This window comes from Rhipicephalus microplus, chromosome 3 (assembly GCF_043290135.1).
Source record: "Rhipicephalus microplus isolate Deutch F79 chromosome 3, USDA_Rmic, whole genome shotgun sequence".
NCBI classification, from domain to species: domain Eukaryota; kingdom Metazoa; phylum Arthropoda; class Arachnida; order Ixodida; family Ixodidae; genus Rhipicephalus; species Rhipicephalus microplus.
The window spans coordinates 78,774,124-78,787,278 of NC_134702.1; the positions used below are offsets into that span (position 1 = coordinate 78,774,124).

Genomic DNA, 13,155 nt, shown 5'->3' on the forward strand with positions numbered 1-13,155 from the left:
GAGACTTCGTGTTGGGATTTAACTGTTTATTTGGGCGAACCTGTGCCCGGTAAACGGAAAGTCCAATTACAGCAGTAGTCTTGCACAGATAGCAGTCTCGGACTGATAGCGGCGAACGGAGCGTCGGCCTTCGATCAACAACTGACAAGCGGCGAAGCGCGTCGGCATTTATACTCTTGCTGTCGAATGTTCTAGCGTTATCGCTGGCGGTGGCGTAGGTTCCAGAACAATCTGTACCGTTCGCACAGTGGGCGTGATCTTATCGAAATAATCTACTACAGTCCGGAACCTTCTCGAAAACTGCAGGCGCGGTTTGCGCCGAGAATCGTGTGGTGTTTTGGGACGATAACAAAAACTTGGGAAATGGCATTGCCCCCCTCTGAAAAAAAGGCATCGTCCCGATGCTTTAACTAAATTGATTGATTGATTTGTGGGGTTTAACGTCCCAAAACCACCATATGATTATGAGAGACGCCGTAGTGGAGGGCTCCGGAAATTTCGACCACCTGGGGTTCTTTAACGTGCGCCCAAATCTGAGCACACGGGCCTACAACATTTCCGCCTCCATCGGAAATGCAGCCGCCGCAGCCGGGATGCTTTAACTAAAAATGAAGGTACAATAATAATGCAAGAAAGTACAATGAATAAATTACAATACAACAATAATACAAAAAAAAACACTGTTTCAGTTTGTTAACGTGCATGAAACGGCTTGAGGCGCGCGACATGTACGGCTTCAGGTCGCGATCGGCGTCGTTGAGAGTTCGTGATGCCGTCGGGGACAACCTCGTAATCAAGTGGGCCGAGACGTCGAACCAGCCTGTACGGTCCGAAGTACCGTCGCAGAAGCTTTTCACTTAGTCCACGTCGGCGTATCGGCGTCCACGCCCAAACACGTTCACCGGGCTGGTATTCCACGAAGCGTCGTCGAAGGTTGTAACGGTGGCTGTCGGTCGTCTGTTGATTCTTGATACGGATACGCGCAAGTTGTCGGGCTTCTTCGGCGCGTTGAAGGTACTCGCTCACATCGAGGTTTTCTTCGTCGGTGACGTTGGGTAACATGGCAACGAGCGTCGTTGCCGGGCTCCTTCCATAAACCAATTTGTATGGAGATATCTACGTCGTCTCCTGCACCGCCGTGTTGTATGCGAAGGTCAGATACGGAAGAATGGCGTCCCACGTCTTGTGTTCGACATCGACGTACATTGACAGCATGTCGGCGAACGTCTTGTTAAGCCGCTCGGTGAGGCCGTTGGTCTGTGGGTGGTACGCTGTAGTCCGGCGGTGGTTTGTTTGGCTGTATGCCAAGATCGCTTGAGTTAAGTCGGCAGTGAATGCCGTTCCTCTGTCGGTGATAAGGACCTCCGGGGCGCCGTGACGTAGGACAATATTTTCAACGAAGAACTTAGCTACCTCGGATGCACTGCCTTTTGGCAGGGCTTTTGTCTCGGCGTAGCGGGTGAGGTAGTCGGTAGCTACCACGATCCACTTTTTTCCGAAAGCCGACATCGGGAACGGCCCCAGTAGGTCCATACCAATCTGCTGGAAAGGTCGGCAAGGTGGATCAATTGGCTGCAGAAGTCCCGCTGACCTTGTCGGCGGTTCTTGCGTCGCTGACAGTCCCGGCATGTCCTCACATAACGAGTGACGTCGGCGGTAAGACGTGGCCAGTAGTACCTTTCTTGTATCCTCGCGAGCGTGCGAGAAACACCGAGGAGCCCTGTCGTCAGATCGTCGTGCAGGGCCTGCAGGAGTTATGGTCGCAGGGCTGAAGGCACCACAAGGAGGTACTTAGCTCGAAGCGGTGAAAAGTTTTTCTTTTGTAGAAGACCGTTTCGTAGAAAGAACGACGCAAGTGCGCGCTTGAATACATTCGGGACTTCGGCGGTCCTGCCTTCGAGATATTCTATTAGGGCCTTAAGTTCCGGGTCGGCCCGCTGTCGTTCAGCGAAGTCGTCGGTAGTTATCGTTCCCAAGAAGTACTCGTCATCCGGGTCGTCGGGTAGCGGTTGGTTGACAGGCGCACGAGAGAGACAGTCGGCGTCGGAGTGTTTTTTGCCGGACTTGTAAATGACAGTAATGTCATACTCTTGAAGTCTCAGGCTCCATCGTGCGAGGCGACCTGAAGGGTCCTTCAAGGTGGCTAGCCAACACAAGGCGTGGTGGTCACTCACAGCTTTGAAGGGCCTGCCGTAGAGGTAGGGGCGAAATTTCGACGTAGCCCAGATGATGGCGAGGCACTCCTTTTCTGTTGTGGAATAATTTGCTTCTGCTTTGGATAGCGATCGGCTGGCGTAACTAATAACCCTTTCAAGTTCGTCGGCCCTCTGCACAAGAACGGCGCCAAGACCTACGCTGCTTGCGTCAGTATGTATTTCTGTCTCGGCGAATTCGTCGAAATGGGCAAGTAACGGAGGCGTCTGGAGGCGATGTTTAAGCTCCTGGAAAGCGTGTTCCTGTGGCGTTTCCCACTTGAACTCCACGTCGGCCTTGGTAAGGTTATTGAGAGGATCGGCGATGCGGGCGAAGTTTTTCACGAACCGCCTATAATAGGCGCACAGGCCCAGAAATCGGCGCACGGCCTTCTTGTCAGTGGGCGGCGGGAAGTCGGCGATGGCGGCTGTTTTCCGTGGATCGGGACGAACTCCAGACTTGCTGATAACGTGTCCCAGAAACAAGAGCTCCTCATACGCAAATCTGCACTTTTCTGGCTTCAGTGTGAGTCCGGACGTCTTGATGGCTTGAAGTACCGCTTCAAGGCGCCGAAGATGCTCGTCGAAACTCGAGGAAAACACGACGACGTCGTCCAAGTACACAAGGCAAGTCTGCCACTTCAATCCTGCCAGTACTGTATCCATAACGCGTTGAAAAGTTGCAGGCGCTGAGCAAAGGCCGAAGGGCATCACCTTAAACTCGAAGAGGCCGTCCGGTGTTATAAACGCCGTCTTCTCTCGGTCTCTTTCGTCGACTTCGATTTGCCAATAGCCAGTCTTGAGGTCCATTGACAAAAAGTACTTGGCGTTATGGAGCCGATCAAGTGCGTCGTCTATTCGTGGGAGAGGATACACGTCCTTTCTTGTGATTTTGTTCAGGCGGCGATAATCGACGCAGAAACGTAGGGTCCCATCCTTTGTCTTCACCAACACCACGGGGGATGCCCATGGACTCTTGGACGGCTGGATAATGTCATCCCGCAGCATTTCATCAACTTGTCTCTTCATGGCCTCACGTTCTCGCGTCGAAACCCTGTACGGACTCTGACGGAGTGGTCTGGCATTTTCTTCGGTTATGATGCGATGTTTCGTGATTGGGGTCTGCCGAATTTTCGATGACGACGAAAAGCAATCTTCGTATTGCAGGAGCAGGGCCTTGAGCTGTTCTTGCTTATTGTTCGGAAGTCTGGGATTGACGTCGAAAGCTATGGGAGGGGCTTGGTTCCTCTGAGCAGGTTCTGCAGAATCGGCGAGGGCGAAAGCACTGGTGGCATCGACAATTTCTTCGATGTATGCGACCGTTGTTCCTTTGTTCACATGTTTGTACTCATTGCTGAAATTCGTGAGCATAACCGTTGCTTTGCCTCCCCGCAGCTCTGCAATTCCTCTTGCGACGCAAATATTTCGGGTGACCAACAGATGCTGACTGCCTTCAACGACGCCTTCCAAGTCAGGTGATTTAGGAGCGCCGACTGAAATAATGACGCTTGAGCGAGGCGGAATGGTGACTTGTTCTTCCAGCACATTCAACGCATGGTGTCCTGATGGCGTGCGCGGTGGTAGTGCTTCTTCTGTGGATAACGTTATCGACTTTGTTTTTAGGTTGATGACAGCACCATGGAGGCATAAGAAGTCCATGCCAAGGATGACATCTCTCGAGCAACGCTGTAGGACTACGAAGTCGGTAGGATAAATACGGCCTTTAATGGTGACTCTCGCTGTGCAGATTCCTGCAGGTGTTACGAGATGACCTCCGGCTGTGCGGATTTCAGGGCCTTTCTAAGCTGTCCTAATTTTCTTTAACTTCGCGGCGAACGACCCACTGATGACAGAATAGTCGGCTCCAGTATCGACGAGAGCGGTCACACTGTGGCCGTCGATAAGAACGTCGATGTCGCTAGTTTGCCGTTTCGCATTACAGTTAGGGCGTGGCGTCGGGTCACGGCTGCGTCGGCTTGTTCCGCTGCTTCCATGTTGCGTCATCAGGCCACCTCCGGTAAGTGAGCTTTCGCCGCCAGGGCTTTGCCTGGTTGGCATTGTGTTCGGAAAGCTCCGTCGCGGCGTCGTCGTCGTCGGAGGATCTTCGTTAGTTCGTCGCACAGCAACCGCACCTCCACCGGTTGCTGCCCTTAGTTTCCCGGATACGGGCTAGGAGACCGGCCCCGCGTTGGGCCGGAGTACTGCCGGGGATGCGGTGACATGCGGCGGCTGGGTGACGACGAACGGGAAGGACTTCGGGGTGTCCATTGAGTTCCTGTCAGGTAGTCGGCGATGTCACGTGGCCGTTCCCCAGGCTGCGGACGTGGTGCATCGACGGCGAAGCCACGCAGTCCCATCTGTCGGTACTGGCAACGGCGGTAAGTGTGCCCGGCTTCGCCGCAGTGGTAGCACAGTGGGCGGTGGCCAGGGGTGCGCCAAACGTCGGTTTTCCTCGGCGCACTGCGCTGGCCCGCTGGTGAACGGTAGGTCGTCGGTGGGGGTGGTGGCGGCGGTGGTGTCTGGCGACGGAAGTGCGACGGGGCGGCGTTTTGGCGTGGACGGGGGAGAGCGTTGTGGCGCACTGCAGCGGTGTAGCTTATAGTTTCTGGCTCGGGCAGCGGTGTTTGGGGAATTCGAAGTGATTGCCGAACTTCTTCTCGCACAATGTCGGCGATCGAATCCACCTGAGGGTGCGCCGAAGGCAGCAGTTTGCGCAGCTCTTCCCGCACGATTGCTCGGATCGTTTCACGCAGGTTTTCGGAGTCACTGGTTTGAGCAGCAGCGCATTCTGGAGTCAGGCGACGATTATACTGTCTGGTGCGCATGTCAAGGGTTTTTTCGATGGTGGTCGCCTCGGATACAAATTCTTGGACGGTGTTCGGTGGATTCCTCATTAGTCCCGCGAAGAGCTCCTGTTTGACCCCTCGCATGAGGAAACGAACTTTCTTCTCCTCAGGCATGTCTGGGTCAGCGTGACGAAATAGGCGGGTCATCTCCTGTGTGAAAATTCCAACCTTCTCATTTGGTAGCGGAACCCGGGTCTCTAGTAGAGCAGCGGCCCTCTCTTTGCGAGCGACGCTCGCGAACGTTTCCAGAAATGCGCCACAGAAGACATCCCACGTTCAGAGCGTGGACTCACGATTCTCTAGCCAGGTCCTTGCGGTGTCTTCCAGGTAGAAATACACACGACGGAGCTTTTCTTCGTTGTCCCAGTGCTTGAGGGCGGCCACACGGTCGTATGTTTCTTGCCAGGTTTCCGGGTCTTCAAACGATGACCCATGAAACGTTGGTGGTTCCCTGGGTTGATGAATGACGATCGCGGGCTGGGACGCTCCGGTTGTCATTGTCGCTGCAGTAGAGATCATGGCCTTGGCCTTCCGCGCCTTGCCTTGTAGAAGCCCGTACTCCGGTGGGAGACCTTGCTGTCGGCGGCTTGTTCGCTGCTCTTGGTTGGCGTCGGTGTCTTCTCCGCGACGTGGGCTGGGTTCACGGCTTGACGGGGGCGCGTCCGGTACATGAACGAAGCAGCACCTCCACCAGATGTCACGGAGTCGTGACGTGGCCGAAGACAGGAGACTTCGTGTTGGGATTTAACTGTTTATTTAGGCGAACCTGTGCCCGGTAAACGGAAAGTCCAATTACAGCAGTAGTCTTGCACAGATAGCAGTCTCGGACTGACAGCGGCGAACGGAGCGTCGGCCTTCGATCAACAACTGACAAGCGGCGAAGCGCGTCGGCATTTATACTCTTGCTGTCAAATGTTCTAGCGTTATCGCTGGCGGTGGCGTAGGTTCCAGAAAAATCTGTACCGTTCGCGCAGTGGGCGTGATCTTATCGAAATGATCTACTACAGTCCGGAACCTTCTCGAAAACTGCAGGCGCGGTTTGCGCTGAGAATCATGTGGTGTTTTGGGATGATAACAAAAACTTGGGAAATGGAACGTGGCAATATACACCAACTGCACGTTGCACGCCACGAAAGCGTTGCTGTCCTTTCTGAAGCCGGCAGTGTCTCGATAAAACCTTGGCAATAACTATATTGTGTTTGTGTCTATGTATGTACGTGATGCGTTCCTGTTTAGGTGACCAACGTGCATACAGTAATTCCCACCTGAGATCTGGAGAGCTAGACAGGTGATAATCCTGGCAGATGTCTCCAGCACATCAATAAAGTTTGCATCTCTCCTTCTTTCTTTCCGGCTCGGAAACAATGAAACCTCGCAAGTACTCTTGCAGTTCACTTAAACTGCTGTCTCATACAATGGCATCCACCCGGACAGTCAGTTTCTCGTTTTATACTTTTATTGCTTTACTGCATCGTATTCTCTGTTTTCACAAGAAGGAAAATAAGATAAAAAATCCAGTCCACCTATATGAGGAACCATGTGTAGATGCCAAGCAGCTGGCGCTAACACACTGGTGCCGACGTTCCCGCTGGCACTCATCGTGGCGTTTCGCAGGAAAGAAACCTGGGGAGGCGCAAAGTACGCAGTGATGTACCAGTGTTTCCTACTAGAACACGCCAATTGCTACTAATATATATATATATATATATATATATATATATATATATATATATATATATATATATATATATATATATATATATATATATATATATATATACCAACAAGTGCAGGACGGGCAAAACGAAAACTTTTTATTTTTCCTACGTTTCAGCCGGGGACCAGCCTTCATCAGGGAATATATAAATATAGTGAACGGTTTTGCAGCCCCATTACTGTCGTTTTTTTTTTCAACCAAGAAACTGGCTAGCAGGTACTGCCTGCGTCGACGTTGCGAGGTGAGAGGGTGGTACGGTAGGAGAGGAGAGGGAGGATGAGCGGACGTGCACGCGCAGTAAGGGTGGTCACGCCGCACACCGAATTGGGCTCGACCCTAAGCTGCTTCGCATCTAAAATGTCGGTCTTGCGTATCAATCGCTGTAGTTCAGTATCCCGCACTGAATTCAGCTTCGCCATTGGCAAACCTGAGAAAGTGCGCAACCCGAGCACCCAGCGACTCCCGTTCGTAGAGTTCCCACTGCTCCTTTTACCACACCGTAGATGACGTCAGTGTTTAGGGAAAGCATGTGGATGTTCGCTCTCACGAGTAGAATCTCGTTAGGGAGATTCGCAAACTCGGTGTGCGACATGCACTTTATCAACTTTTCGCTTGTTACGGCATTTGATATACCTGCCGTCTGCTGCGAGTTCCGTGAAGTTGTTTTTCCCTTCAGATGCAGCGACGAAAAGCCGGTGAAGCACCGATTGCAGGATCAATCACGTGCTTGGTAAGGTGATGACGCCCTCTATATATGGTGCGGCGTATAGTTGTCAGCCGGGTGTTTCTGAAGCATTTTTCTATCAATTTTAGGTTAATTATTGTGATTGATTTTTGGTTATGTTTGTTAATTACACTATTTTAGATCTCCTTTGTTAATTTTAACCCCGTTTTTAGCAGTGCCGGCCTGTTTCGGGCCTGCATTGACCACTTAATGTTAAGCCTGATCACATCACATGAGATTTTCAAATGGACGACAAGCCGCGGGGCGCTAAAGCGCTGCACACTTAGAAGAGGCACTTTTAGGGTGGCATCAATCTTACACCGGGAGCTCGCTCACGACCGAACTATGGCAGCTAATTGAGCCGACTACACGTCAACAGACCTTCGACGAAAGCCCCTTATAATTCGGACAGTCTCCACACGGGAGCTTCGCTTCGGCCTAAGAACAAAACGGCACGCACGGCCCAGAGGACAAACGTGATCCGCTGTGGCCGCGGAATTAGCGCATCCGGAAAAGCGCGCCATACACGCCTACAAGGAAGCGCAGCTCGACCGGACGCATGCACCGCTGGCGTCCTTGGGCGGCATTGGGCTGGCGCCGGTCGACGCTTCGAGCACGGAGGGAGCAGCCCCATTGTTCTACGCTCGTGTGCCGTGGGCGCCCTCCTTTGGCTGCCCTGAATGACGGCGGAGCAGGTGCGACCCGGCGTGCGCCGCCCCAAGGTGGACCCCTTTGGCGACGGAATATACGCCGCATATGCGATCGCTCGGCCCCGCTACACGCCACTTTCGCCTATAGCTAATCACGCAAAAAAGCGTCTGGTAGAACCAGCTCGATCAGGTTGTTGTGTACGTGCAGGCAAGATCGCATCGCTGGATCTAGACTGAGTGGGGACAGTGTTGCCGTACAACGGATAGCCACATTAGTCAGTGCTTATCGTCATCTAGCCAAAGCTAGTCGGCAACGTTTTTTTTTTTCTCCGCTCATTATGTAACAGCTACGACCATTTAGGCAATATTATGTTACATTGGCCAAGATTCAGCCAGCACTGAAGCCTACTTTAAGCAATTTCAAACAGAGCCCATCATGGGGCAATAAATGCCAAGGCATTGCCGCTCGCCTATCACGTATCGTTGGAAGCACATACTCCAAGATCTGCTTACATAAATAAAATTGAAGAGTCTTTGTATCCCTCTGGAGCCCTGTTGTGGTTTTAAAAGCCATAATATTTAGACAGTTATCAATATTGTTTCTCCCAAATTCTACAAATATAACGAGGTAAAGGCAGCATGTGGCGTATACGCTGTATCTTTTTTTTTTTGTTGTCCGTGTATAGGAAACGCAACAACGCTCTCAGAGAGCGTGTAAAACTTTTCGAACGTGAATGAATGGCTACGTGTGTACCCTTTGCGCGAGTTACGGGAAACATTACGCACGCATAACGCTTAGGTGCACTGAAGAAATTTGTTTTAACTTAATTTGGGAACCTTCCAACACCTTTGTTTTTCTTTCATGCGCTGCTATGCGTGGCTTTCAGATCACGTATATGGACGTAGGCAGACTCAGGAGTTTATTAAAGGGGCCACTTACCTCGCTTTGTGTTCGATATAACGTCAGTGTCCTGTTGGAGAGTATGAAAAAAAAAGAAAAATTTTGTTATTCTTTAAAAAGAAATGGGAACAACGGTATGTACACCGGTAGTTTAATGTTCCATAAAAATCATGTGGCAGCACCAGAGAAAAACCTATATATATATATATATATATATATATATATATATATATATATATATATATACGGAAACCAGGTGTCATAGCCACCATGCGATGCTCTGAATTGAAAGTGACGTACAGTATAGAGTGGATACCACAGGAAATCAGGAAAACACCAGAAATCAGTTCTTTAGTTTCGATTTACTCAGAAAATTATGAGGGCCACTTAACGTGTGATTGTACAGCCATGTAACCGAATTACGCAATCGACACCTATGAGCGCATGTAGTCTGTGCCCCAGGTAATGTTCTCGAAAATTACATGAATATTCATTTAAAGCTCTCGAGCGCCGCAGGTAATTTCGGTACGCTGACTCAATTAAAGATGAATGTACGAATCAGTGGCCAATAGTTGAATTACCCTTCCATTATTCGACGCAGTTTTTCATTAGCTTATTTAGTGAACTAATTAATAAATAAATGTATGAGTGGGTGCGTGGGTGGATGATGGTATCGGCTCGACTGACGTTTGTAGATAAAGCCATGTAGCGTTTCTGCTTGGGAGAGTTGGTTTCTGCGCACAGAAGTCATTGTAACGTGAAAGAAGAGAGACAGAGGAGGGACAGGAAAGCACCACTCCATCAACTGGTTCACTGGGTCAACACTCCCCACTAGCCTCGCCCTTCAAAAAAACAAAAAACAAAAAAACAAACAAACAAACAAGAAAACTGTGACCATAGCCAAGTTGCATGGTCACAAGTTGTTCCCGGCAAAGAAAATAAAAAATTTGATAAGGTGTGTCTAGCAATAACAATATCTGGAATTTTCCGTGCCGAAACTACTATACGTATATGAGGGGCACCTTATTTGAGGGCTCCTGCTCTTTGACGTGCCGACATGGCACAGTGCACGGGCCTTTACCATTTCGCCTTCATCGAAACGTGACAGCCGCGGCCGGGGTCGTACTCGCGAAATTTGGGTCTGTAGCCGAGCGCAGTAACCACAGGACCACCGTTGTGGGCAAACGAAAAAAAAGAAAAAAGAAAAGCCGTGTCTGATACCAAATGAGCAAATTGACGCATCACTTACGGGGTGAAGAACACGTGTGCATATGCTTGACCATGCCAAAAGTTTTATTTATTTATTTTTCCACACTCCCAATAAACCCGGTAAAAGTTAGAGCTCGTGATATGTCACATCCTTCCACTGTCCATGCTATTTCACGCTGCAATGACTTCAGGTCGACAGATTGATCTATAGACGGGACTCACGACAACGCAGAATGAAGATAAACAATCGCTCCAGCACTGCACAGCATCTGAAGAAATGTAACGCCACCTAACCGGCGGGAATGTACTCACGGCGAGCGGTGCGGGACTGGAGATGAACCTGCGCGTGACGACACGGTTTCCGGATCCGGCCTCCGGTGACCGGACGCGGCGAATGCCGCTGCCGGCGCTGCTGCCGTCAGAAGGCATCGTCGCCCCCTCTGGCGACGGAGCTGTGAGACGCTCGCCGAGTACACTCCTGATAGTCCCCCTTTAGAAGATGCCTCTTGCGCTAGAAAGAGAGAGAGAGATAGAGGTTATCTAGCGGTAAATGCTAGTAGAAATCTGTTTTGATTGCTTTTAGTTTCGTCTAATAGCCTTCATAGCAAACATAAACCAGCATTTACCAACAGCAGCCGAAACAGGCTGCTGTCTATATTAGAGAACTCTAGCAGTAGCGAACACACAGACAATATTCAACATATTCACCATAAGCCTGGAATAACGAATACGAACGCACTAATGTACTGTGCAATGTCAGGCCACGCAAACAACACCAGATGGTCAAAATTCCCGAAACCCTCCCTTATGGCGTGCCCTATACTTACGCCGTGCTTTTGGCACGTAATATTCAAGATATTATCTTTATTACTTTACCAAAATACGTTTATTACACCTACGTGAAAGCTTCTGAAGAAAAAACGACTTTCATATACTATCAACAACTAGAATTGAATAACGTGAAAATTAAAGAGAATCTGCACGTCATACAGACAGAAAATTTCTTTAATTCTATGAAAACATGCAGAGAAAGCCCGACGAAGGTACCAACATAAACACAGTAATAAAAAAAAACAAATACGCAAACACTCTCATCGGCAGGTATGCAGTTCGTGCGGAGCATTGTAGCCTGTGGTGCAATACCACGCAAGAACGAACACAGGCCAATACACAGTGTACTTAGTCACTCCAGTGGCACAACAATGCCGGGATGAAGTGAATAGCGCACGCATAAAGAGCACTTGGCGTGCATGGCACGCGCGATGTCACGCAGGTGGAAGCTCGCAACAACGCGCACGAAATGTCCATGACGTGCAACATTCATGGAACGCTTCTACCGTAAGCGGCGCTGGTAGCCTTTCTAGAACGTGTCTCGTTTGATTGAATTATAAATCATCCACCATATAGATGGTGTGTCAAATATCCCACAGCCAAAGTAAAAAAGAAAAAAAAAGGAGGGCTATTTCGTGAAGCACACTTTGTGCATATTGTTCTCTGTATACTGCTGTATCGTCTACTAATTCTTTTGTCAATGAGTTTAGTTAATTTGTTCTAATTATGTTTCTAACTCGACAAATACGCACCTAGTCACTAAAATGTCAAAGAGGCACTGGCATCTTCAAATGTCATCCAAGGGCACCATTTTCAATAGCGTCCGGCTGTGGCGGCTGCATTTTCGATGGAGGCGGAAATGTTGTACGCCCGTGTACTCAGATTTGGGTGCACGTTAAAGAACCCCAGGTGGTCGAAATTTCCGTAGCCCTCCACTACGGCGTCTCTCATAGTCATGTTGTGGTTTTGGGACGTTAAACCCCACCAATCAATCATTTTCAATAGCGTACTAACTGTGTGCTCGCTGTTCTTTTTTTCTTTTTTGCTAATAAAGAAAACCTGCGAGATCTAAAAATGACGCGTGACTAGACTGCAGCGCACATCAGGAAGCAGCGCCTTCATACAGGATCACTGCGCGGTAGCAAGTCAACACTATACGCTCCCACCTTTTGTGGGTGGGAGAGTGGTCACGTGCTATTTTTCACATTTCGCATGTTTTCCTTATCAAGCGCAAAAAATGAGCACTCAATAAGTACGTAGCTGAACACATCGCAATTAGATAACATTCTAAGATGCGTACATGCGCGTTATTGACATTTTTGTGATTAGGTGAGTATTTCTCTAGATAAAAACGTAACTATATACTAGTTTAATTGACATAGTCAACGAAAAAAATTGCAGTGGCAGCTACAGTAGCCTTAGGAACAATATGCAGCAGGTGTGCTTCAGGACGTTCCTCTTTTGTTAAATCATGCTCTTGATATTTGGAACACCCTGTACACACACGTGTCCACGCACTAGCTCAGCCGCTCCCACGGCCAGTGATCTGCGGTTTCAAAGCGTCTTTTCCAAGAATTGCTGGTTTTAAGACAGAATACTTGGGACAACGTTCTCCACTTCATTCCTCCGAGATCATTTTTAACAGCCACAGGCCTTCCGGATCAAGGCAATTTAACAGCAGCTGAGCATTTTTGTTGCGCGTGTTTTGAATAATATCGGCCCGCCCAGACTGCTACCGTGAGGCCATTTTATTTTATTATTTTCGGTCTCGGGCGCCTATGGGGGCGGTTCCGGCTACCTCCGTAAGCGAGGGGAGGCGTCGCAGTGTAGTGCTCGGCATTGTCCGGCCAGTGCCGCCCCGCACGATAACCTTGGAGGCGCGCGTTCTGCGGGACGCCCACCAACGATCCTTGTCCTGGTTTGGCTCTAGAGACGGCGCGAGCGTCTCCTGACCGTAAGTAAACGCCAACACTGGGCGCTCCCGTCTTTAGACGGCTGCCCCGAGGCTACCGACGGTCACCCACGACGTCGGCCTGGCTGCTCGTTCCAAGAAAGACCCCACGCGACGTCACAACGACACAACGA

The 13,155-nt window shown here is 49.9% G+C and overlaps 1 protein-coding gene across 1 annotated transcript in view; it reads right to left on the reverse strand.

Annotated features, from left to right (window-relative positions):
• LOC119186077 (uncharacterized) overlaps positions 1 to 13,155 on the reverse strand; it is a 128,630-nt gene that overhangs the window by 38,767 nt on the left and 76,708 nt on the right. Inside the window, exons 2-3 of the mRNA XM_075889877.1 lie at positions 10,552 to 10,750; positions 9,070 to 9,100 (exon numbers count right to left, since the gene is read on the reverse strand). Of these exons, the coding sequence (XP_075745992.1) occupies positions 9,070 to 9,100; positions 10,552 to 10,668 (148 nt within the window). The 5' untranslated portion in view covers positions 10,669 to 10,750. The remainder of the gene's footprint in view (positions 1 to 9,069; positions 9,101 to 10,551; positions 10,751 to 13,155) is intronic.